The sequence below is a fragment of the Neoarius graeffei genome, chromosome 7, assembly GCF_027579695.1.
Source record: "Neoarius graeffei isolate fNeoGra1 chromosome 7, fNeoGra1.pri, whole genome shotgun sequence".
In the NCBI taxonomy this organism is placed as follows: Eukaryota; Metazoa; Chordata; class Actinopteri; order Siluriformes; family Ariidae; genus Neoarius; species Neoarius graeffei.
In genome coordinates this window covers 73,125,025-73,150,260 of record NC_083575.1, presented here as the reverse complement: position 1 = coordinate 73,150,260, position 25,236 = coordinate 73,125,025, and the positions used below count along the sequence as shown (strand labels likewise).

At 42.0% G+C, this 25,236-nt stretch overlaps 1 protein-coding gene across 6 annotated transcripts in view; it reads right to left on the bottom strand.

Annotated features, from left to right (window-relative positions):
• Positions 1-25,236, bottom strand: part of kdm2aa (lysine (K)-specific demethylase 2Aa) — a 42,442-nt gene that overhangs the window by 5,074 nt on the left and 12,132 nt on the right. For 5 of the 6 annotated variants that reach the window (XM_060926385.1, XM_060926381.1, XM_060926379.1 and 2 more), the window contains 16 exons: positions 22,929-23,007; positions 22,385-22,431; positions 20,978-21,156; positions 20,789-20,895; positions 10,549-10,642; positions 9,703-9,856; positions 9,469-9,584; positions 9,151-9,277; positions 8,747-8,970; positions 8,276-8,353; positions 7,752-8,003; positions 7,233-7,349; positions 2,617-2,703; positions 2,280-2,438; positions 1,910-1,936; positions 592-1,718 (listed from right to left, as the gene is read on the bottom strand). In XM_060926385.1, the coding sequence (XP_060782368.1) occupies positions 592-1,718; positions 1,910-1,936; positions 2,280-2,438; positions 2,617-2,703; positions 7,233-7,349; positions 7,752-8,003; positions 8,276-8,353; positions 8,747-8,970; positions 9,151-9,277; positions 9,469-9,584; positions 9,703-9,856; positions 10,549-10,642; positions 20,789-20,895; positions 20,978-21,156; positions 22,385-22,431; positions 22,929-23,007 (2,974 nt within the window). The remainder of the gene's footprint in view (positions 1-591; positions 1,719-1,909; positions 1,937-2,279; positions 2,439-2,616; positions 2,704-7,232; positions 7,350-7,751; positions 8,004-8,275; positions 8,354-8,746; positions 8,971-9,150; positions 9,278-9,468; positions 9,585-9,702; positions 9,857-10,548; positions 10,643-20,788; positions 20,896-20,977; positions 21,157-22,384; positions 22,432-22,928; positions 23,008-25,236) is intronic. The other variant, XM_060926383.1, reaches the window with a different exon arrangement.

The window sequence follows — 25,236 nt, the reverse complement described above, 5'->3', positions numbered from 1 at the left end:
CTTGAAAGCTCAACATTGAGGGTTTTAATTTTATTGGATCATAAGATATAAAATTGTGCTCCACTATGCAAATGCAGATCGTTCAATGCTGGTTTATCATGGAAGGGGAGGGTGAATTCTCTTTTGCTGGCATATTTGCACAAGATGTACTTCTCTGCCTTTTTTTTTTCTGTTTCGGTCAGGCACCACCCGAACTGATTATCACAGCAGCTTTTCTTTGGCTAGTCACACACAAGGTACGCCGCCGCCACCACCACTCTTGCCGGAGCAGTTGGGGGCTAGATGTCTTGCTCAAGGGCACTTCAGCCATTCTTGCAGGTCCAGGGAATCGAACCAGCAACCTTTTGGTCCCAAAGCTGCTTCTCTAACCATAAGGCCATGGCTTCCCCCTGCCTTTTTACACTATTTTCTGTAAAACCACCACCACAAGAAAACAACTTAATATTCAGATGGAAGGAACCCACAAGCTTGTGCTCATTTTAAACAAACAGGGGAAATATGGTCCAGTGGCTTGACCAAAAAAAAGCCCCCCCCATACACACACTTTGTACATGGACAAAGAAAATATTAACAGTTACCACCTCTACTCACCATTTGTACCAGGCCTTGCAAACCCGCATGCACACAGCCAGTTCCGTTCGGCTCAGGTAGCGAAACACCGACACCCAAACCTCCTTCTCACACCCTGGCTCATTTCCCACATCCCGGAATGAGGGATGAGTGAGAAGGGAAGGAGGGGAGGTGCCAGTAGTGGATGTCAGGGGAGGGGGAGGAGGAGAAATGGAAGAGCGAGAGGAGGTGGAGGAAGGTGAGGCTCTACCATCAAGATTCATACTCCTGTATCGTGTATGACGGCCTGATGCTAGACTGGGTTTGGGCTGTGAAAGACCATTTCCAGCGGAGAGAGCGCTGCCATTTTTCTGGCGATACTTCTGAAGGGACTTGCGCTGGAGTAAATCAGCATTACCAGGAGTGCGAGGAGACATGGCTGCCTCCAGTTTGGGTACAATAGACCCAGGATCACGTTTAGCCTTGGATGGGCGCTGCAACGTGACTGTCAGGTAAGAACCATTTAACAGTTCATCGTTCAAGTCTGAGACAAGCAGAACAGGAGGGTCAGTTTCTGAGTCTGAATGGTTCTCGCCCTCATCGTCCTCATCTTCCTCCCCACCATCATCCAGGTCCTCCATCTCTTCATCTTCTCCATCAAAGTCTTGGTCTTCACTTTCATCCTCCTCCTCATCCTCTTCACCTCTGCGCCGCCGACGCCGTGAACGGTGCTCTTTTTCAGACCTGCCCATGTGCCTTTCTTCTTCACTTTCATCCTCTTCCTCCTCCTCGTCATCTTCGTCGTCATCATCGTCATCATCCTCATCGTCGTCTTCGTCGTCAGTTTCATAACGCCTTCGCTGCATTTTGGACCCACCTCGTAAACGAACACGACTGCCACGCTCACCCCTTACACCAAGTCCACGCCTCAGTTTCAACGAGGAGGAATTTGGGGTCATGCCACCACTCCCTCTGCCCCCTCGCTGTGATGAGCCTCTTAATAGACCCCGCCTACTGGATCCAAAACTACGGCGAGCAGATATTGCACCCCTTGAGTGAAGCGCGAGCTTTCTCCTTCCTTCTCCGTCCTCATCATCACTGGCTGAATCCATTCCGTGTCTGCGGTAGATCTTTGCCACGCGAGGATCCACCGAGGATGACTTGCGTTTCTAAAGACAGAATTCAGAGGATTCAGGAAAAAAAAAAAAAAAAAATTGTATGTTCTCTCAACAATAAAGCATCAGTTTCTGTTTGTTACCAAAATCTGTATATTTGGAACCTTTGATGTCAAAGCAGCGGACAATGTTTTGGTGCTATAAATTCTGGTATTTAAAAAGGCAAAATTATTTTAAATACTTACATGCATTTTGCTTTCTTCCAGTTTGTTCTGTTGAGGGGGGGAGAAAAAAAAAAGCTGTTTAATGCAGGCCTTTAGAAATGCAAACACACAGGATTCATGTCATGATCAAAGTGAATGGGAGGGGAAAAAAAAAAAAAAAAACAGGCAGCAGACAGAGCTGATTCTGAGGTCCTTTCCCCCCCCACCAGTCAGTTCGAGCAGCGATGGGGCAACGGGATGATGAAAAGGGGTAGGAATGGTGAGAGATACAAACAGACGGACAAGAATATGGTAACAGGGAATCAAAAGAAAGGGATAGAGAGAAAAAGGGATAGCAGGAGATCGGGTGTACGTGCGGCAGCCGTGGCGTGAGGAAGGCGGAGCCTCTCACCCTCTTCCTGAGCTGCTGCTCTGGGGCCGCCACTTGTTTCCGTAGCGACCCATGTGACAGAGAGGAAGGGGGCCGCCCGACCCCGTGCCACGCCCCGCCCTCGCCCCTCAGCCCCCCCGACCCCTCCTGAGTCGTGAGGTCATCACCGCTGCCCGACGACTGACACACAGGGGAAGAAGCAGCACTGTTAAAAACTCAGAGCTGTGTGCTTGTATACGTATACATCCAATGGTACTGCCTTAGAATTTGCTATATTAAAGACAGTATAAATTCTAACAAACTCCGAGCATTTTTGTTTCAAAATCAGCTTTTAAAAGACTATGCATGCATGTTTTACCTCAGAGTCTGTGTCTTTGCCCAGAACGCATTTGGGACATTCCCAGCAACTGGGCAGATCTTTGTTTACAACACCCTCACCTGGCACCTAGAGAGGGAAAAAAAAAAATTTAATAGAAGCACAATGAAGGGGAAAATTTTTTTTTTTACAGTTACAATAAAACTATGACGATCAATCAAGTAACGCATACCATCCTGCTATCAAGAACTATTAAAATGACTACAAAATAACTACAGTATATATAGCACTTTAAATGCACGTTTGTGCATGCATACAAAGGTGACATCATTAGAGTAGTACTGCTGGGGGGGGGGGGGGGGGAATAAAATAAATTGTGCAGTAAAGACACCTTCAAAGATAATGAACATTAACAAAAAATTATTTTTATATAAAAAAAACAGTATGAAAAAAAAAATAGGTGATTAACAACTTGAGAAGTCAATATTTGGTGCAACAACCCAAATCCAACAGTCTCGGGTACACTTAAGTCTTATAAAGGAATTAATTTATAAATCTTTATTACAAATAGTTTTAAAGGAGATCAATTTATTAGTCTTCCACAATTCTCTTATGCGACAATATTTACCATACATTATACACATGCATATGTAGTAGGGCTGGGTATCACCAGATACCTCACGATACTATGGCGATATTTTGCCCACGATAACGATAATATCACGGTACAGCGATTCTGCGACAATCGATATATTGCAAGAAATTTCAACCACATCACGATATCTGTGTCACTGAAGAAAATCAGAATTTATTGACCACTGTAAAATTACATTTCACATACATAACTACACACTCTTGCCAGACATATATTTGTCTCTATTCTACTGCTGGCAAAACCAAGAGTTGCTTCACTACAACATACAAAAAATTCCCATTTCTGTGCTAGTATTATCAACTTTTCTGTAAGCATGGACACATCAGTGCTGCTTAACAAGCAGAATCAAATTGTTTTATGAAAACTTAAAACTTGCACTGCAGACTGCACATACATTTCAGTGCTAACACTAATATCAATTTGTTCTTTGTAAACTTGAGAACATATACCTGAGAACATTTAACTTGTGCTTATTTTCAGGGATGCAAACAGCGCGCCTTTTGGCGGATGGCGCCTTTTTCACGGCTGAATCGCGCAGATCCGAAATTTTTTTTTGGGGGGGGGGGGGGGGGGGGGCGTTGGAGTGTCTGATTATAATTCAAAGTAAATTCTGTATTAAAAGTACTAAATAAGCAAATCCGTTACAGTCCATGAAACAGGAAGTATAAGGATGACGAAAACACAGTTTAAATCGGGAAGCTGCGCACATTTGTGCAGCCTGAGCGGCAGGACTGCGCAAATGTGCGCAGCTTCCCGATTTAAACTGTTTTCCTCATCCTTATACTTCCTGTTTCATGGACTGTAACGGATTTGCTTATTTAGTAATTTTAATACAGAATTTACTTTGAATTATAATCAGACACTCCAACGCCCCCCCCCCAAAAAAAATTCGGATCTGCGCGATTCAGCCGTGAAAAAGGCGCCATCCGCCAAAAGGCGCGCTGTTTGCATCCCTGTATTTTGCAGGAACAACGCACTGTCTGAAACACATTGAAAAGTGCAGTGGGCATCTTAATTGGAGCATCTTAATTTAATTGGAGCGAAACAGGTTTTGCAAAGTGCATTCTCTTTGTCCGGCTCACTGTTTTTTTTTCCTCCTTTCCTTTGGAATCCAAAGTGGCTCCAAACATCTGCCTTAAAGTTCGGCGGCGTCTCTAGGTTTACGTTAACAGCCATGCTTGCCTGTTTTTTTTCCTCACTGCAACCGCCGGGGAAAAAAGAGAAGACGAAGAGTGCCTTGCAGTGAGGTAGCGGCACAGCGACACCTCGCGGAGCGGAGGTGCGGAAGTCGTACTGGATTTACAACCCGTCAGAAACATGATTTTATTATTTGAAAAAATATCGATATTCAAATTGAGTATCGATATTGAATCGGAAGCCAAAGTATCGCGATATATCGCCGTATCGATATTTTTGCACACCCCTAATATGTAGTGCAACAATATTAGACTTTTATACACTACATAGTGCACTACATGTAGATGATGCAATTTCTACACCAAAAGTGCTTAAAAGTTTGCGAACCCTTTAGAATTTTCTATATTGCTGTATAAATATGACCTAAAACAACATCAGATTTTCACACAAGTCCTAAAAGTAGATAAAGAGAACCCAGTTAAACAAATGAGACAAAAATATTATACTTGGTCATTTATTTATTGAGGAAAATGAGCCAATATTACACATCTGTGAGTGGCAAAAGTATGTGAACCTCTGCTTTCAGTATCTAGTGTGACCCGCTTGTGCAGCAATAACTGCAACTAAACGTTTCCGGTAACTGTTGATCAGTCCTGCACACCGGCTTGGAGGAATTTTAGGCCATTCTCCGTACAGAACAGCTTCAACTCTGGGATGTTGGTGGGTTTCCTCACATGAACTGCTCGCTTCAGGTCCTTCCACAACATTTCCATTGGATTAAGGTCAGGACTTTGACTTGGCCATTCCAAAACATTAACTTTAGTCTTCTTTAACCATTCTTTGGTAGAACGACTTGTGTGCTGAGGGTCGTTGTCTTGCTGCATGACCCACCTTCTCTTGAGATTCAGTTCATGGACCGATGTCCTGACATTTTCCTTTAGAATTCACTAGTATAATTCAGAATTCATTGTTCCATCAATGACGGCAAGCCGTCCTGGCCCAGATGCAGCAAAACAGGCCCAAACCATGATACTACCACCACCATGTTTCACAGATGGCATAAGGTTCTTATGCTGGAATGCAGCGTTTTCCTTTCTCCAAACATAACTCTTCTTGTTTAAACCAAATAGTTCTTTGTTGGTCTCATCCGTCCACAAAACTTTTTTCCAATAGCCTTCTGGCTTGTCCACGTGATCTTTAGCAAACTGCAGATGAGCAGCAATGTTCTTTTTGGAGAGCAGTGGCTTTCTCCTTGCAACCCTGCCATGCACACCACTGTTGTTCAGTGTTCTCCTGATGGTGGACTCATGAACATTGGCTAATGTAAGAGAGGCCTTCAGTTGCTTACAAATTACCTTGGGGTCCTTTGTGACCTCGCCGACTATTACACACCTTGCTCTTGGAGTGATCTTTGTTGGTTGACCACTCCTGGGGAGGGTAACAAGGGTCTTGCATTTCCTCCACTTGTACACAATCTGTCTGACTGTGGATTGGTGGAGTCCAAACTCTTTAGAGATGGTTTTGTAACCTTTCCCAGTCTGATGAGCATCAACAACGCTTTTTCTGAGGTCCTCAGAAATCTCCTTTGCTCATGCCATGACACACTTCCACAAATGTGTGTTGTGAAGATCAGACTTTGATAGATCCCTGTTCTTTACATAAAACAGGGTGCCCACTCGCACCTGATTGTCATCCCATTGATTGAAAACACCTGGCTAATTTCACCTTCAAATTAACTGCTAATCCTAGAGGTTCACATACTTTTGCCACTCAGAGATATGTAATATTGGATCATTCTCCTCAATAAATAAATGACCAAGTATAATATTTTTGTTCTACTTTCAGGACTTGTGTGAAAATCTGATGTTTTAGGTCATATTTATGCAGAAATATAAAAAAATCTAAAGGGTTCAAAAACTTTCAAGCACCACTGTATCTCTCAAAATATCAGGCCATTCTGTGGCTGGGAAGTTATTTAATTTGAGGGGATTAAAGCAAATAATGTGCATGAAATCGCTCGCTTCACGCAGTCAAGCAGACACAGGAAGTCCATGTGTTGCGCATGCGCAGGTTTACCTTTGACCGTGCACTGATCGTTACATCATTCTGCCGCTAAACAAACAACTGATCACGCCAAAGTGCTCGCTGACCGCAGATATTTATTAGTTTGGCCCTGCGTTTCCTTTCCTTTGCAACATAATATAAATATAACCTAAAAAAATCTGATGTTTTAGGTTATATTTATGCAGAAATACAGAAAATTCTAAAGGGTTCACAAACTTTCAAGCACCACTGTACGTGTGTTAATTTGGCAAAATGTCAAGTCTAACCAATGACCCCTGGCATACCAAAAAGTTCATGATGTCTCCATATCAAGTATTATATCCTTCATATAAAGAAAAAATTCCCATGCAGGGATTGGCCAAGGATGACTCGTGACATAACACAGTTCCACCAGTGATTCAGCAATGTATCTAGTGATGTCAAAAAAATATGTGCGCGAGTCAGTCATGGTATATCCTGGATATACCATGAACTGACATCACAGTTTCAAGCATGAGTTAGATGAGTGAAGAGATAAACCTCTTTTAGATTTGTTTTTAATTCTTTGTAGTTAACACTTTCTTTGGAATTTTTTGATGAGGGATATAAATCTAATACACCATGCACTGAGAAGCTCCAGTTGAAATTATGGATTCTCTGAGGTGACTGGCATTGTACTATTTTCCCCCTCAGAAAATAGTATGATGCCGGTCACCTCAGAGAATCCATAATTTCAACCGGAGCCTCTCAGTGCATGGTATAATTAGATTATTATATGCGCAAGTACCAAAGCAGAAAAATATTGCTTAAATTGTGCACATGCCTTTAGGCAGCTAGGATGGGCAATCTGCGCGCAATTGGAGCATTCCATCAGTTCTTCTCCAGTATCCTGGTTCCCTTCTTCACAAATTTCACATACTGCAGAGAGGGGCAAGCCAGGCTAGATGTGAGAGAAGAAACAAATTTAAATGCCATTTTACATTTTAAGGTTACTGGCTGTGAGTTACTGCATAGTCTGACTGTTTTAAAATTACTTCCATTACACCGATGACCGTTCATCCCAATCATCCACTCGAAGTAAACTGTCATTCATTCATACATACCATACATACGTAAAACTATTTCCTTCTCCTTGTGTGGTGGTGGGCTGTATGATAAGTCTTAATATCACAGTTATACACATACACAACTGTTAAATGTCAGGATTTAACTTGATTCAACATGGACATTACATACAAACCATTTTCTAGTAAAAACCTTCATAATACTTGGAATGTGGTGTAGCATTTACAAACTAGTGAAAGACACAAATGGATTAGCGCGCGCACAATTCTACACTCACAGCAAGACACTGGCGATGAATACACGTCTGTTTCAATTTGCCAGGGCCGCCAAACTTCTTCATATCTCTGCAGAAATTGCACTCGCCACATTCTGGCCGCAGACATGCCTCACAGCGTTTACAGCGCACACGCCGCCGCCGCAGCGCTGACATTGAGGAGGCTGGTTTTGTTGGACGAGGGATAATTGAAGTGGTGGCTAATTTGGGACGACCTACTGGAGCAGGGGGTGGGGGAGGCTGGTACCAGGACGGCTGAACGGAACAAAGTAGGAAAGATTGAGAAAGAAAGTTAAATGCTAATAGGGTAACAATAATTTTTTTAATAGCACTTTTTATACAAGTTCAGGATCTCAGAGTGTGTTACATTTAAAAAGAAGAAAAATTCAATCCTAAGTATTTATGATAAAAGCCATTAAAGAAGCAAAATATAAAAATGCCTTAATGAATAGACAAGTACTACAGAAGGAAAAAAAAAAAAGGTTTTGCATTGGGTATTACATTTTAAAAGTTTAGAATTATCTTACCCTCTTTGGCCATTTAACAATGGGTCTTCCAGTGTATGAAAATTTAGGGTTATCATTAGCATGTTCTTTAAGTAAAGCCTGGGAGGAAAACACACAAAAGAAAAGCGATTTAATCAACAGAGCATCATGTAATTCAACTAAGACGACTGGTGTGCATGCTTGCACACGTTATTTATATATAAAAACACACCTTTTAATACAAGAGAATTTGCATTCGGTCTCATGACACCAATCCGTTATTTTTGTGCAGCAACTACAAAGTATTTCCTGATAACTAGTTAATAAGATGACTAGATTTGTTCAGTGTACAGAAGTTAAAAAATCGAGTGATAAATGTCTGAACATAACATTGTTCATAGGCAGCATTCTTCATATCACAGATATTCACAGCAAATAAATTATTATAGGCCATCAACCTTACATTCAATATATTTGTTAATGGTTTGGTCTGCATTATTTCCTTAAACTTACCCGTACGTCATGGAGCAAGGCCGGTGCATTGTGTATTCCTGCAGGAACACACTTTTTGTGTGAGGGAAGAGATTCTAGTTTTCCCAGCAAATTCCATAAACCCTCCAGCTCAAAAGGGGTCATATGAACTTTCATCCCTGGACGAACTGGAGGAGAGGGAGGATCATCTTCCTCCTTTACATGACCGTTCAGGGCTTCAGAACAGGAGGATTCTTGCTTAAGGCCTGAAACAAAGATAATTTCACGTCATAACCTCGGATTAAACAAATTAAAGGTCAAAAAACACAGCTAATTCTGCTAACAGAGTTAACAGTATGTACAGTTTGTTCTATGCCTACTGATTCAAAGTACTTTTTTAATTCACCAATAGCCAGTTTAACAATTTTAGATTGAATGATACCAACCGATGCCTAGAGAGTGTTTCTGAAACTCGGGGATGAGGTAGGAGGTGTTGGTCAGACTGTACACATACCGTTCCAGCACATACCAACACATCTCATAATAAAATGGGTAGCGAAATTTAGCTGGCACCTAATTAGTGAACAGAGAAATAAACGTTAGCACTGTATGAAAAGTAAAAAGGCAGTTAAACATACTGGACCTGAAATGTTATTGAGAGAAGAATGACCAGTTCAATTGTGAAAAAAAAAAGAGAAAAAAACCCAACATGACTAATTACACTTCTAGTGCGTGCTTATTTTCAGCTGTGATTTGTTACACACCCGTGTCCTGTCCTCAATGTTGCAAATATTGAGCTGCATGGGGATGTTAAAACTGTGTAGGAAATTTCCACCAAAGACAAGTGTATCCACAGGCGTGTACACTCCATGAATCCAGCCTGCAGACACAAGCAAATATCCACAAACATGAATCTTAATAAGCACATTTTCAGGATCCAACACTCGCACGACTATGGTAAAATTAATTATTACTGTCTAAAAATTTCATGAAGCCACCTGATGGTATAATAAATGTGTAGCCCTGCTTGAGCTCAATCCGTTGGCAATCTGTGGCCTTGTCTCCAAGGAAGATGTCTCCTTGTTTTCCAGACAACACCCAGTTCTCATAGAGCTCCAGGTTCTGTGGTGTCGGAGGAATCAACCAAAATATCTGCAGCACAGAAAGTCAGCCACTGGCTCATCTCGCTTGGTAACAAATGACTTATAGACACAGTGACACTTTTGGAGCTTTTCAATTACTGACCATTTTATTTTCTTCAAAAGTACTGAGTAAAAAGAGTGGTCGATAAAGTAACCTGATCATGTAATTTTTCAATCAAAAATAAACTACAGAGAATACAAAATAGGTTCATATTTCTGCTGCCTAATAAGGACCTTGAAACATGTTTACAACTTTACTCTCACCCCTGTCAATTAGGGTAACTATGAGCCCATGTATACAGGTTGCTAAATGTTTCCATGTATAGTCAGAGTGTAGGAATATAGACAGACCACTGCAAATTGAATAAGGCAGCTAGTAATGTCCAGTATGATTGCTATATCAGAGCCAGCCACACATTACTGACACCATTTTGATCAGATTCTGAAAGCAATTTTAAATTTCTCCATTCAGGCAGATAACAGCCAGACAAAATAACTACCCCAGAGCTTGCTGCCAAGTGAACAGATTTTACTACTATAAGGAACTGATGTGTTCAAACCACAAAGATTTTATAACTTCACACAGAGCTCGTATATAATGCTTTTCATATCAGTTTTAAATGCAAATATTGGTGAAATATCACTAAAACATATTTGAGTTTAGAGAAACTAAGACATGTAGCATTTGACACATTCACACACCTTGCATCCTCGCAGTATGTGGTACCACACAGATGTGCCCCCAAAGTCTATGTGGAAGTCTGTGTAACAGCCCTGCACGCTCATCAGACAGTATCTTTGAACACAAGAATATGATGAGTTCAGGAAAAAGGAGAGGAACTACTAACAGGAACAGGGAGAATGTTTAGAATCAGAATCAAGTTTATTGCAAAGTACATTTTCACATACAAGGAATTTGCTTTGGTGATTGGTGCTTCAACAGGTAAGATAAAAGAATTTAAAAAAAAAGTGGTTCTATAAACAGAATAAAAATAAGTATCTTAAAATAAATAAATTAAAAAAAAAAAAAACACTTGAAAAAGCATACATATTTAAGGGCATGTGCACGGGTTGTTTTAAAGTCCAAGCTGGACAGTATGTCACAGGATGAAGAGTCATGACATTCTCTTCTTCGCATACATTCATATGTGAAATGGGTTAAATAGCCAAGCTGTACAGCGTGTGCTGAAACGTGCAATAAAAGTTCACAGAATGAAGATGTACAACCCCGATTCCAAAAAAGTTGGGACAAAGTACAAATTGTAAATAAAAAAACGGAACGCAATAACTTACAAAACTCAAAAACTGATATTGTATTCACAATAGAACATAGACAACATATCAAATGTCGAAAGTGAGACATTTTGAAACTTCATGCCAAATATTGGCTCATTTGAAATTTCATGACAGCAACACATCTCAAAAAAGTTGGGACGGGGCAATAAGAGGCTGGAAAAGTTAAAGGTACAAAAAAGGAACAGCTGGAGAACCAAATTGCAACTCATTAGGTCAATTGGCAATAGGTCATTAAGGCCCTGTCCACATGGCAATGGATTCAGGTGAATCCGATACAATTGTTTATCGTTTAGGCCTGGCGTCCACACGGCACCGGCAATCTTTTGAGAACGGGTTCCAGAGTGGAAAGATCTGGCAACGTTGCCGTTGCGAAGTCATCTGGATGAGTAGAACGGATTTGTTTACGATGACGTCACAACCACATAACTGTCAGTGCTTCACGCCGGGTAGAAGTGTAACGAACTCGATGCGAGTTGTCAACAAATCCTATAACTTGGTTCATGAAACGCGCTAACAAAATATTTTCACTGTGAATATTTATTGTGTAATGGTGCAAAGTGAGAGAGAGGGGGGGGGGGGGGGGGGGGGGGGGGGGGGACGACCGCCCTTAGGGCAGAGTCAATCCCGCCAGCAAAAATAGGGAAAAAAAAAAAAAAAAGGAGCGATCTCACCTCTTCAGATGTGGGTTTAAGTCCTACAATACATTCCTCAAAAAGGGCGTAGAAGAACAAATTAATCCATCAACGTGTAACATTCAATTTATTCTGGACCATTAAAGACGCCGCCTTCCGCGTAGAATCATACGTCATCCTCGCCGCCATATTGGATAAGTCAAAGCGGAGAATAAAGATGCCTCGTTCATGTGCTGCGTTTAACTGTACCAACAGGTTTACCATCCAAACGAGATCACATGGGATTACCTTTCACAGGTGAGACTGGAAAAATACTTTTCATTGTATTTGGTCATTATAACGTAATTTTACGAACAGATTTTCCTGACTTTGTGGCTAATATGAAGTCTCGCGCATAATAGTTTGTGCATGCATCCTTACTACTTCCATTGTTCTGGTGTCTCCGAAGGGACCGTCTTACAGCGCCCCTAGAGGTGTGGCGTGTGTATTGCATCGTTTTCAGCAAGCGTTGTGTTGCCATATGGACCTGATATTTTACTGATCGTTGCCCATTTGGACGCGATATTTTTTTAAATAACATCTCGTTGCCGTTGTCGTGTGGATGTAGCCTAACATGACTGGGTATAAAAAGAGCATCTTGGAGTGGCAGCAGCTCTCAGAAGTAAAGATGGGAAGAGGATCACCAATCCCCCTAATCCTGCACCAACAAATAGTGGAGCAATATCAGAAAGGAGTTTGACAGTGTAAAATTGCAAAGAGTTTGAACATATTCACAGTGCATATCATCATCAAAAGATTCTCTGAATCTGGAAAAAATCCCTGTGCATAAGGGTCAAGGCCGGAAAACCATACTGGGTGCCCGTGATCTTCAGGCCCTTAGATGGCACTGCATCACATACAGGCATGCTTCTGTATTGGAAATCACAAAATGGGCTCACAGGGGTGATAGCGTTCCGGCGCCGCGCCGGATTTCCAGCGTACCGTGGCTGGGGAAAAAAAATAATAATCTAGTTCGCCCATTGTCCTGTGTCATTCTGAGATGCGCAGATAGACAGTAAAGGGAATTCCGAATTCCCTTTACTGTCTATCTGCGCATCTCAGAATGACACAGGACAATGGGGGAACTAGATTTTTTTTCTTTTTTCCCCCAGCCACGGTACGCCGGAAATCCGGCGCGGCGCCGGAACGCTATCACCCCTGGGGCTCAGGAATATTTCCAGAGAACATCATCTGTGAACACAATTCACCGTGCCATCCACCGTTACCAGCTAAAACTCTATAGTTCAAAGAAGCAGCCGTATCTAAACATGATCCAGAAGCGCAGACGTCTTCTCCGGGCCAAGGCTCATTTAAAATGGACTGTGGCAAAGTGGAAAACTGTTCTGTGGTCAGACGAATCAAAATTTGAAGTTCTTCATGGAAGTCAGGGACGCCGTGTCATTCGGACTAAAGAGGAGAAGGACCACCCAAGTTGTTATCAGCGCTCAGTTCAGAAGCCCGCATCTCTGATGGTATGGGGTTGCATTAGTGCGTGTGGCATGGGCAGCTTGCACATCTAAAAAGACACCATCAATGCTGAAAGGTATATCCAGGTTCTAGAGCAACATGTGCTCCCATCCAGACGACGTCTCTTTCAGGGACAATGCCAAACCACATACTGCATCAATTACAGCATCATGACTGCGTAGAAGAAGGGTCCGGGTACTGAACTGGTCAGCCTGCAGTCCAGATCTTTCACCCATAGAAAACATTTGGCGCATCATAAAAAGGAAGATACGACAAAAAAAGACCTAAGATAGTTGAGCAACTAGAATCCTACATTAGACAAGAAATGGGTTAACATTCCTATCCCTAAACTTGAGCAACTTGTCTCCTCAGTCCCCAGACGTTTACAGACTGTTGTAAAGAGAAAAGGGGATGTCTCACAGTGGTAAACATGGCCTTGTCCCAACTTTGAGATGTGGTGTTGTCATGAAGTTTAAAAAAAAAAAAAAAAAAAAGTAATTTTTCTCTTTAAATTCTCTTTAACTAGAGGAAGTACATTAATGTCACAGATTGAAAGTGTGAGGCTAGGAGTCAGTGGGGGTCTCTGACCCTATTGATGAGGCCAGCTGCAGTGGGGGGGAAAAGCTGGCCTTATGGCCTGAGGTTTTGGTTCTAATGGACCACAACCTCCTACCAGAGGGAAGCAATTTAAAAAAAGCTTGCGTCCAGAGTGAGAAGGGTCAGCCACAATCCTTTCTGCTCTCCTCAGGGTCTTGGACTCGTACAGGTCCTGAAGACATGTAAGGTTGCAGCCAATCGTCCTCTCAGCAGAGTGAATGATGCGCTACAGTCTGCCATTGTGCCTGGCAGTAGCAGCAGCATACCAGACAGTGATGGAGGTGAGAATAGACTCAATGATAGTGGTGTAAAAGTGCACCATCATTGCCTTTGGCAGATCAAACTTCAACTGCCGCAGAAAGTAGGGATGTTAACCGATGACCGGTGGTTGACCGAATCAATGTCAACCGGTTAAATTTTTTTTGGTTGTCGGTTAAAAAAAAAAAAAAATCGTTTGAAGCTGCCGATTTTGGAGAGCGGGAGAACCTGGAATTCTGTGTTGTAAACACTTGGGGCATGCCATGCGATGTAAGGACGACAGCTGACAAATCAGAAACACCCATTCAGTCATGTCCCGCCCTCCCACCCCAGTTGAAGACAGCTGCCACTCGGCGAAAGAAAAGTGTAGACACAGGCTTTTTAGCTTACAAATTACTATTGTTTTTTTTTTTTTTTTATTATTATTAGAAGGCAGATCGAGTTTAGTCCTGCCTTGGCCAGTGCATTCTGAAGTATGTTTCGGTCTGTAGCCAACAATGGATGTTATTGCAGATCATATCTCACCACACAAACTAAAGGCGCAGATGCCGACTTTTTCACGGCTGAATCGTGCGGATCCGTTTTTTTTTTTTTTGGGGGGGGGGGGGGGGGGGGGGGGGGGGGGGGGCGCGTTGGAGTGTCCGAATAATTTCATCAGAGTAAATTCTGTATTAAAATTACTAAATAAGCAAATGCCGTTACAGTCCATGAAACATAGGAAGTATGAGAAGAAAACAGTAAATCATACTTTCTCATACTTCCTATGTTTTCATGGACTGTAACGGCATTTGCTTATTTAGTAATTTTAATACAGAATTTACTCTGATGAAATTATTCAGACACTCCAACGTCCCCCTAAAAAAAAAAAAAAAAGGATCTGCACGATTCAGCCATGAAAAAGGCGGCATCCGCCAAAAGGCGCGCCGTTTGCATCCCTGTTTAAACTCATAGGTTAACCGACTTTAACCGGCTAATGAGGCTCGGTGGTCGGTCAAGATTTTTTAGTTTTCGCCATCCCTAGCAGGAAGTAAATCCTGTGCTGTGCTTTCTTAAGGCCAATTTATGCTGACAACCCAGTCCTCGCAGATGGCGTCTGCGAAGCCCCCCCCCTTTCGCAGACGCTCTGCGCGCACCTCCCAAAAATTGTGACCACCGCAGACAGCCTCGCAGACAAGAGGGCTCCGATTGGTCCACTCTACATCCGCTGTACACGCACTTCCGCTTCCATACTTTCCCGGTTTGGTTTGTTTTCATGACCGCCATTTTTAAAAACACGAGCGAAGATGGAGCAGCACGAAGAGCGGTTGATCGAGGAAGTGAGGAAGTACGTACATCTATACGACTCCAGTTCTAGTCATTATAAGTAACCGGAGGATAAACACTCCACTAACCACACCCACCAACTACTCCTAGCGATTTTGCGCCCCCTTGCGTTGTGGCAGTTGAATAACATCGCGCACGCCTATTACTCCCCGCTCAACGATAAATTACAACTGTCTGCGAAAAGCTATCTGCGAAAGCCTCGTCACAAGAGCATGCAAAGAGCCATACTGACAGCATCATCTGCAGATCTGTTGGGTCTGTAGGCAAACTGCATGGGGACCAGGAGTGGGTCAGTCAGTGCGTTTACATGCACAGAGAGAATAGAATTTCTGCCGTTGCTCGACTGAAATCGAAGTTCAAAATGCCATGCATATACCTTAATTCGGCTGAAATTGAACCGAACTTGATTTCTCGGAATCGAGCTACACGACCTAGATTATGCGATTTCTGCTGAGCTACTTAGTGCATGTAAACCCTATTGAGCTACGTATTCGAGCTACTTACTTCAGCACTGCCCCTTCCGGAAGTGACGAGTGACGAGACCACAAGCGGGAAACACAACAGCCTCGGTCGGCATGACAGCGAATCATGACAACAGCATGAATCTTTTCTTTTTGTGGCATTGTTTGCACTGTTAAAATTTAGCTCACTTACTGTATCACCAAATACATCTGTACAGCTGTTGCATAGCTGTGAATTGTGTACATAAACAAGTCATTGTATTTGTGTGTGTGTGTGTGTGTGTATATATATATATATATATATATATATATATATATATAATATATATATATATATATAAAAAATTATACACACATACACACACATCCATCCAACATCTGAAGAATGTCAATAAAAACAAAACAATTGAACTTTTTGTGCGTTTATTAAGACATAAGTTAAATTGTAAGCAAAAAATGGACTTTAGAAAAATATACAATTGTGCAAAATAAGTTGTCTTACAAAACAGTGGTCTGCGCAGGACAGTTTGTAGCCATACAGTCTGAGCACGGAACTTGTGAACACGGAACTGCCAGTGTTGCCAGACTGGGCGGTTTTAAGTGCATTTTGGCGGATTTGAACATGTTTTGGGCTGGAAAACGTCAGCAGTATCTGGCAACACTGCTGATAACTTTGTTTATACTCTTGAATAGCTCTTCTTCATGACGACAACCGGAAGTGTACCAACACGATGGGGCGTGTAGCGCCACCTGTGGCTCGGGTGCACAATGTACCTCACACAATAGCTCGATTTCCTTGGGTGCATGTAGGATTGGATTTCTCTGGCACCCCTGCTGGGACCCTTAGCTCGATTACCGACAGTAGCTCGATTTGGATGTGCATGTAAACGCACTGACTGATGGCTTTAAGGTGGTAAAGCGCAAGGTGCTCGAAGGATTTCATAACTACAGACCCATTGCCCTGACTTCTGTAGCCATTTAATCCTTGGCTTTTTGGGGACAGGGATAATGGCGGAGGCCTCGAAGCATGCTGGTACATGGCATGTCTACAGTGAGGTGCTGATGTCTGAACACTGGAGACAGCTGATCAGCACAGTGCTTCAGGGTAAACAGTCAGTACGTTTACATGCGCATCCAAATCGAGCTGCTGTCGGTAATCGAGCAAAGGGTCCCAGCAGGGGTGCCAGAGAAATCCAATCCTACATGCATACTGTGAAATCGAGCTATTGAGTGAGGTACATTGTGCACCCGAGCCACAGGTGGCGCTACACGCCCCATCGTGTTGGTACACTTCCGGTAGTCGTCATGAAGAAGAGCTATTCAAGAGTATAAACAAAAAGGGACTACAGGCAGAAATTAGCATGTACTGCTATAACCTGGTACAGACATCTGTCTTTACCACAAGGATAATGTTTAATTTGTACACTGTCCCTTTTAAAAATAAAATAAACTCTAAATTCTAAGAAGAGTGTTTGTAGTTTGTATGTACAAACAAGTGTTCCTAATAAAGTGGGCGGCTAAGGTGAAGTGTCATGCCGACCGAGGCTGTTGTGTTTCCCGCTTGTGGTCTCGTCACTTCCGGAACAGGCAGTGCTGAAGTAAGTAGATCGAATACGTAGCTCGATAGGGTTTACATGCACCAAGTAGCTCGGCAGAAATCGCATAATCTAGGTCGTGTAGCTCGATTGCGAGAAATCAAGTTCGGTTCAATTTCAGCCGAGCTAAGGTGTTTACATGCCATTTAGAACTTCGATTTCAGACGAGCAACGGCAGAAATTCGATTTTCTCTATGTGCATGTAAACGCACTGAGTGAGACAAGAGTCCAGACCTGCTGCTTTGCGGGGGTTCAGCTTCTTAAAGAGCTTATTGATGTCCCTCTTCAGAATGGAGAGAGTTCAAGGCTGTGGTGGTGAGTGGATGGGCCTCCAGGATGAGAGGCCTCGGCAGCAGTAGAGGTGGGGGTGGTGGGGAGGAGTTGGAGTGTTGAATCACAGGGGATGAGATCAGGACAGTCCCATTGTCTTTCAAAGTGACAGTAGAACTCATTCAGTTGGTTGGCCAGGTGCAAGTCGTTGGAATGGGGAGCTGAAGGTTTGTCGTTAGTGATCTGTCTGGGCCCTTTCCAGGCAGAGCAGTTTGCTGAGAACTGGTGTTGGAGTTTCTCAGAGTACAGTCGTTTAGCTTCTCTCACTGACTACGTTTACATGCACATCCAAATCGAGCTGCTGTCGGTAATCGAACTGAAGGTCCCAGCAGGGTGCCAGAGAAATCCAATCCTACATGCACAGTGTTTAAATCGAGCTATTGTTATGAGGTGCATTGTGCACCCGAGCCACAGGTGGCGCTACACGCCCCATCATGTTGGTACACTTCCGGTTATCGTCATGAAGAAGAGCTATTCAAGAGTATAAACAAAGTGACTACAGGCGGAAATTAGCATGCACTGCTATAACCTGGTACAGACATCTGTCCTGACCACAAGGATAATGTTTAATTTGTACACTCTCCCTTTTAAAAATAAAATAAACTCTAAACTCTAAGAAGAGTGTTTGTAGTTTGTATGTACGAACAGAAGTGTTCCTAATAAAGTGGGCGGCTAAGGTGAAGTGTCATGCCGACCGAGGTTGTTTTTTCGACACAATTCACAGCTATGCAACAGCTATACAGATGTATTTGGTGATACAGTAAGTGAGCTAAATTTTAACAGTGCAAACAATGCCACAAAAAGAAAAGATTCATGCCGTTGTCATGATTCGTTGTCATGCCGACCGAGGCTGTTGTGTTTCCCTTGTGGTCTTGTCACTTCCGGAAGGGGCAGTGCTGAAGTAAGTAGCTCAATAGGGTATACATGCACCAAGTAGCTCGGCAGAAATCGCATAATCTAGGTCGTGTAGCTCGATTACGAGAAATCCAGTTTGGTTCAATTTCAGCCGAATTAAGGTGTATACATGGCATTTTGAACTTCGATTTCAGTTGAGCAACGGCAGAAATTCGATTCTCTCTATGTGCATGTAAACGTAGTGACTGCCTTGCTAAACCTGTTCCTGTTCCCACTTCTGAACGCTTCTCCTTTTGCAACCTTAGCTGTCTGAGCTCATCTGTGAACCACGGTTTGTCATTATTGTAACACACTGGTTCGTGACAAAACACAGCAGTCCTCACAGCAGCTGATGTAGGATGTCACAGCCTCTGTGTACTCAGACTATTGGTAGCAGTCCTGAACACATCCAAGTTTGTACAGTCCAAGCACACCTGAAGGTTCTCCACATATTTGAGGTCCTCACTACAGCTTTTCTCAGCTTTAATTTCTGCCTGTATGCAGGAATCAGGTGGACCATTATGTAAATCAGAGTGGCCCAGTGCAGCGCAGGGGATGGCGTGATGGGCATTATTGACTGGAGTGTAGCAGTGATCCAAAATATTCTCCTCTCTAGTTGGGCATTTAATAAACTGTATTTGGGTAGTTTGTGGCTGAGGTTACCTTTGTTAAAGTCAACAAGGGCAATAACTAGGGAGTCCGGGTTAGTCTGCTCCACACCTGGTATTTGGTCGGCCAGCATGCACTGTGTGTCCTGCATGTTGGCCTGCGATGGAATGTAAACACTGACCAGAATGAATGAAGCTAACTCATGCAGGGAATAGAAGGTTTACACTTAATGAAAAATTATTCCAGGTCAGGAGAAGTGTTGCAGGATCACCAACACATCACTGCACCACCTGCTGTCTTTCCTGTAAACAGATTCTACCACCCTTTGTTTTGCCAGAGAGATCCATATTACAGTCGGCTCTGAAAAGGTGGAAGCCAGCCAGCTGCAGAGCAGAGTCCGGTATGAGTCCATATAGCCACGTCTCTGTGCAGCATAAAACGGAAGATACAGAAAAGTCCCCGTTTCTCCCCACCAGCAGCTGGGGTTCGTTCAGTTTACTGCACAATGAGCGCACACTTGAGAGAGAAATCGCAGATAGCGGAGTGCGAAGTCCACGCCGACGGAGGTGCATAAGCTCACCGGGGTAGGTTTTCCAAAAGCCTCCTAACGCTAAGGGCATCTTAACTAGGAGAGTATGTGTTCATTGTGTTGCTCACTCTACCATTTAAATGAGACCTTTGTGCTGCGATGCTTTTGGGAAACTCAAGCCAGTGGATTTCCCTCTCCTCTGGTGTCTCACTAAGTGAGACAAAGGTGAGAGCACCTTTGACCAGAATGTTCAATAATTTCACAGAGGACACCAGAAAAGTTGGTAATAAGTCCACCGGAGTTGTTTTCCTAATGTTCAAGAGCTCTCCCTCCAGTGAAAGAGATTTGAGTATTGCAGCAGTGAACTGAGTTTACAAACAAAATAAAACAATGTGCACCAACACACTGAGGCAGCCATTCGCAGTACCATCATGACATCAATAATTTAATTTATTAATTAACACCACACATTTTAATGGTTTATAGTTAGATTTAATGTTGTGGAACATCTGTGAGGCAAGTTAGAGCCTGTTATTTATGTTAGAGCCATAATAAACACATTCCCTCACCAGCATCTCCCTCACTCAAAAAACACTTGTCATTTTACTGAGAAACCAGAAAACACGAACTCCTCTGTCCTGAAGACTTTGCAAAGCACCATAGATGGCACTGACAGTTACTTCAATAAATGTTAAGTAAACCCTTTCCATAAATGTCTCCTAACAAAATAAGGGTCACCATAACCATTGTTTATTTGTTGCACAAATTTTAACAATCCATTATTAGTTTTAGATTACGTGACTACTGTCCATGTGACTATACAGAAATAATGCACACCTAATGACCAGATTCCAGAATTCAACATGCCGTGGTATAACATCAATTGACAAGCCAGATGTAACTTTCACTTACTTTTGCACTTTCGGGTACTGCATGTCAAGGATGGAGTTGGTGGAATCTCGTTGCCTTTCCTTTAAGTGCCGTGGCCACATATTATCCACCCAGTCTATCATGTCCACCTGGGAGACAAGAGAAAACCATGCTAATTGGGAAAAAGGAAAAACAATCTGAACATGAATACAGTTCTCTGCGTGCACAAACCGTTGCAGGTCGTTTGACTAAATTCTCCAGTTTGGTGTGGCTAAACTCCAAGCTGATGACATTGTACAGCTTCTCTCTCTGGGAAGGAGGGGTCTCATAGTATCGCCTCCACTGAGCCATAGACATCTCTGTGCCCTTCTGAGTAGCCACATCCATCACGTCAATCATTCGCCGACTGCCTACCATAGAGAGGGATTGGCATTCTCATACTGGCACAATGAGATCAAGCATTTAATTATCTTTTAGGAGTCAACCGATTATGACCAGACATTCAGCTCGGTTCTAATTATCGGAATTGGCACTTGAACGTGTTTACTTGCTGATAAGCGGTCTTTTTTTTTTTTTTTAATGAACACATAAATCTGATGCAGACACGATTTTTTTTAAATAAAAAAATAAAACTTCTGCAGTCTGTCTATGTCCCACCCACAGTGCTATTGGATTGGTAGAAATGTGGACCACGTCAAGTAAATCCAAATCAATCATGCTTTTCAATGTTGGTGAAAAACAGGAATGAAACAGCACATGCATTCACTTGCACTCAGGAAAGGTAAGATGATGTCGAGGTTGAACAACGCAGTTGGCAAAAAGCACAATGCACCATCATATTTCGCCCACATTTATACCTTTTTATTCAAAGTACTTTTTATAATGTTCTAATATTAAACGTTGCCTAACCAATAACCGGTATCGGCCCGGGGGGGCGATGACACAGTCAACTCCTATTATCTTTACTAACTACTTATTAACTGAGCACGAGGTCTTGACAGTACGGACCGAGCCGTAGGTGAGGTCTGTACAAAAAGACAGAGGTCTGATATTTTCCTGTCAAGACAGAGCAAAGTTAACAGTTTATTATATGGCTTTTTTATTTCTAAGATTAAAATCTACAGTTATTATAAATGAGGCGTGACGCTGCTTTCAGTCACATATTTGTAACATAGGGGAGTCACGCATGCAGAATAAACGGCTAGTGGTTTCAAAACTGAATTTGTTAGCGGTTTCTGAATGCTCTTCCTATGCTCATTTCTTGAATAATTCGTTTGTCTCGTGCTTCGGCTGTTTTTGATTCAGTTTTGATTTCCAATTAATCTTTTTTTTTGTCGTTTTGTTTTTATTTGTTTTTTGCAACATTGAAAGTCAGCGCCTTGGAAAGGAAGTCTGTAATCACCCATGGGCATTATGGGAAAATACCGCCCACCAAGGAACCAATCTGAGCACACGATTTTACCGGAAGTAGCTTGTGCCACATATTAAAATTAATACCAATGGGTTTACTACTATTTTTCATTATTAACAGTATTGGTATTTATGAAAAACACTGCTTTAACATGTTACAACCTATTTCCAGTACAACACAAAAGGAAATTGTTTTTCCAAGTTTAATAAAATGTGTCAATTCCTTACCCACAAACATCTTCACATCACCCACACTGAAGTCTGGACCTGGCATTCTAAAGAAAAACCATAGAAAATACATTCTGAACAAATGATAGAACACTGCAGCTTCTGTCATCATACGAATTTATAAAAAAAAAAAAAAAAAAAAAAAGGATGGTTGGGAAGAGTGGGCAAGAGATACTTAAAACTAAATCTGAAAACAAGCCAAATTTAAATATCACAAAATTTAGAGAAAAGCAAAATGTCAAGGTGCAGCACATCCAGCTGTGAGGTTTAGAAGTTTATAATAATAATAAAAAAAAAAAAATTAAAGTAGGTCCAAATCTTATTACATGTTAAACAGAGATACAGTTTACAAAAATAGCCTTATATATTTTTTGACTTCCCCACCAATTTGTATACCTTCTCAATACAAGGAAATGCGCCCCTAAAATCACCCAAAGGCTCAATTTTGGGAGCTAGAGATTAGCTTCAAAAACACTAAAGTATTCTTTGAAATAGGGTATAAGAACGGCATTATATATTATGAATATGGAACAAGATACATTACTTGATTCCAAGTCCGTCTGGTCGTTCAAAGATGATTGGATCCCTCAGCCCGCTTCTCTGGATGAACTCAAATGTGAAATCTGGAGAAAACAAATTACACACAAATTTGTTTACAGCACTAAATGCACTACAGTCAGCAAAACATCTCAAGTTGCAGACTTCCAAAAAAGGCAACAAAAATAATTTGCGACATAAAATCCTCACCCTTTGTAATTATATCTTACAGTCCCAAAACAGAACAGGACAGAATCTACTGATTGATTAAAAAGTAGAATTGACGACCCACTATGTTCAAGTTAATACCAGGGGAGTTTGCATCATTGCATGTGAGGGCCAGGTTCCAGTCTTTACATTAATGGACTCAAATGTCCTGGCCCCCCCCAAACTAGAGGAACTCAAGGCGATTTCAGTTCCACAGTTCCGTTTTTAATTCTACCTCCAAAAAAAATAAATGTTTGCCAATGCATGAGTTATTGTACCGGAGCATGCAGTACTCTGGTTATTGGTCTCTTTTTTTTGTATACTCTCTTTATGAAGCAGGAAAGCACTAAACACAAAAATTGAGAGCAAGATAGAGATGAAAGTGGAGCAAAGAAAAACCCCCTGAACTTTTGAAAGTCAAACTAAGATTGGGGGGGGCGCAATGTCCCCGGAAAAATTTTAATAACATGACACACAAAACCCTGCATTCTAGCGCATTTTAGTACTTATTTTCACTAAAACAAGTTATAACTTAAGCCTTTTTCTTTCATGTACATTAACAATTAACATGTCAAAAATATCAAATTTAATTCCCCTAGTTAATGAGTAATTTTCAGGAGTGCATTGTTCTAAATTCAGAATTTTCACTATTGGATGTCAAAACTTGTATAAAAGTGATGCTGTCACATCTTGTGCAATGCTGCATATATGTTTAGAAAATAATAATCCAACTGATATTAAATAGGTACACAAAAGAAAGACCGTGTTTTCTACAGCACCAGATCGCGATAAAATCTCGTTCACATGACGAGGTATGTATATAAGCATATAAGGTCTCGTACACACCAGCAAGCATTGCGAGACTACAAAAATGGCAGAGCCCTGTCGCCGAACGTAAACAAGTCATGCGATCGCAAAACCAAATTTCTACGAAACGGAACGCGAAAAATCCCAAAATATAAAATCTCCATTCGGAAAACCGGAGATTTTCAAGAGTTTTGTCAAATATCCGGATTTCCGGGTAAATCCAGAAGACTTTCATCTACAAGATCTTTATTGATCCCTTTGAGAGGGTTCCCTCAGGGAAATTAAGATTCCAGCAGCATCATTACAGATAAACAGAGAAAAGAAATAGAGAAAAACTTCTAGATAAATTAAAATAAATTAAAGTATTTAATTGCAAGAAAATGCACCAATCCCATACTGAGTATCAGTATGATACTGGCCTGTCACCTTGGACCCATCAGATTTAACACATCTTCCACACTGATGCATTTCATCCTATGAAACTTAAGATGAAGATGGACAAAAGACAAATCTGTCAGACATGCACATGAACAGTGTGTCTGCATTGCTAAGCTCTGATTGTTCTACCCACTCAGTCGAGACCAGTGTCCTCTACACCAGGGATTCCCAAACTTTTCCATGCCAAGGCCCCCAAACAGCATTAGCTTCTGGCCGGGGACCCCCTTTGCAAACCCACAGACAATGCTACAAAATATGTAAAGAAACATCAACTTTTAGAATGTTTTCTCTTACTTTTATTCAAGTCAATAATTGTTACATTTGTTTAGCATAAGAATATTATTAACTAACATGTTTTCAACAAATATTTTCGCACTGAACAATAAACTGTATAACCTCCTGTAGTACCTGATTCAACTCGTTATCCATCCTTTTTGCGACCAGTGCCTCGCGATGGAGCATGCAGTGTGTGGCCACTACATGCGGGGCCTTCTACTTAATGAGAGCGGTCACTCCACTGATCTTCCTGGTCATTGCCACGGCTCCGTCCGAACACACCCCCACACAACGGGTCCAGTCCAATCCGTTAGACTCTATGTAATCATCCAAAACTTGAAAAATGTCTTTCCCAGTAGTTCTTCTTTCAAGTGCTTTACAAAATAGTATTTCCTCCACAAATCTTTCCTGTGAAATAAATCTGATGTACACAAGCAGTTGGGCCTCATTGGATAAATCTGTGCTCTCATCCAGCTGAAGTGCGAAGTATTCGCTGGCTCTCACCTGCTCCAACAGCTGAGCAGATACGTCTTGAGCCATGTCACCAATCTGTCGGCTCACGGTGTTAGAGAGTGGGACAGCATCGA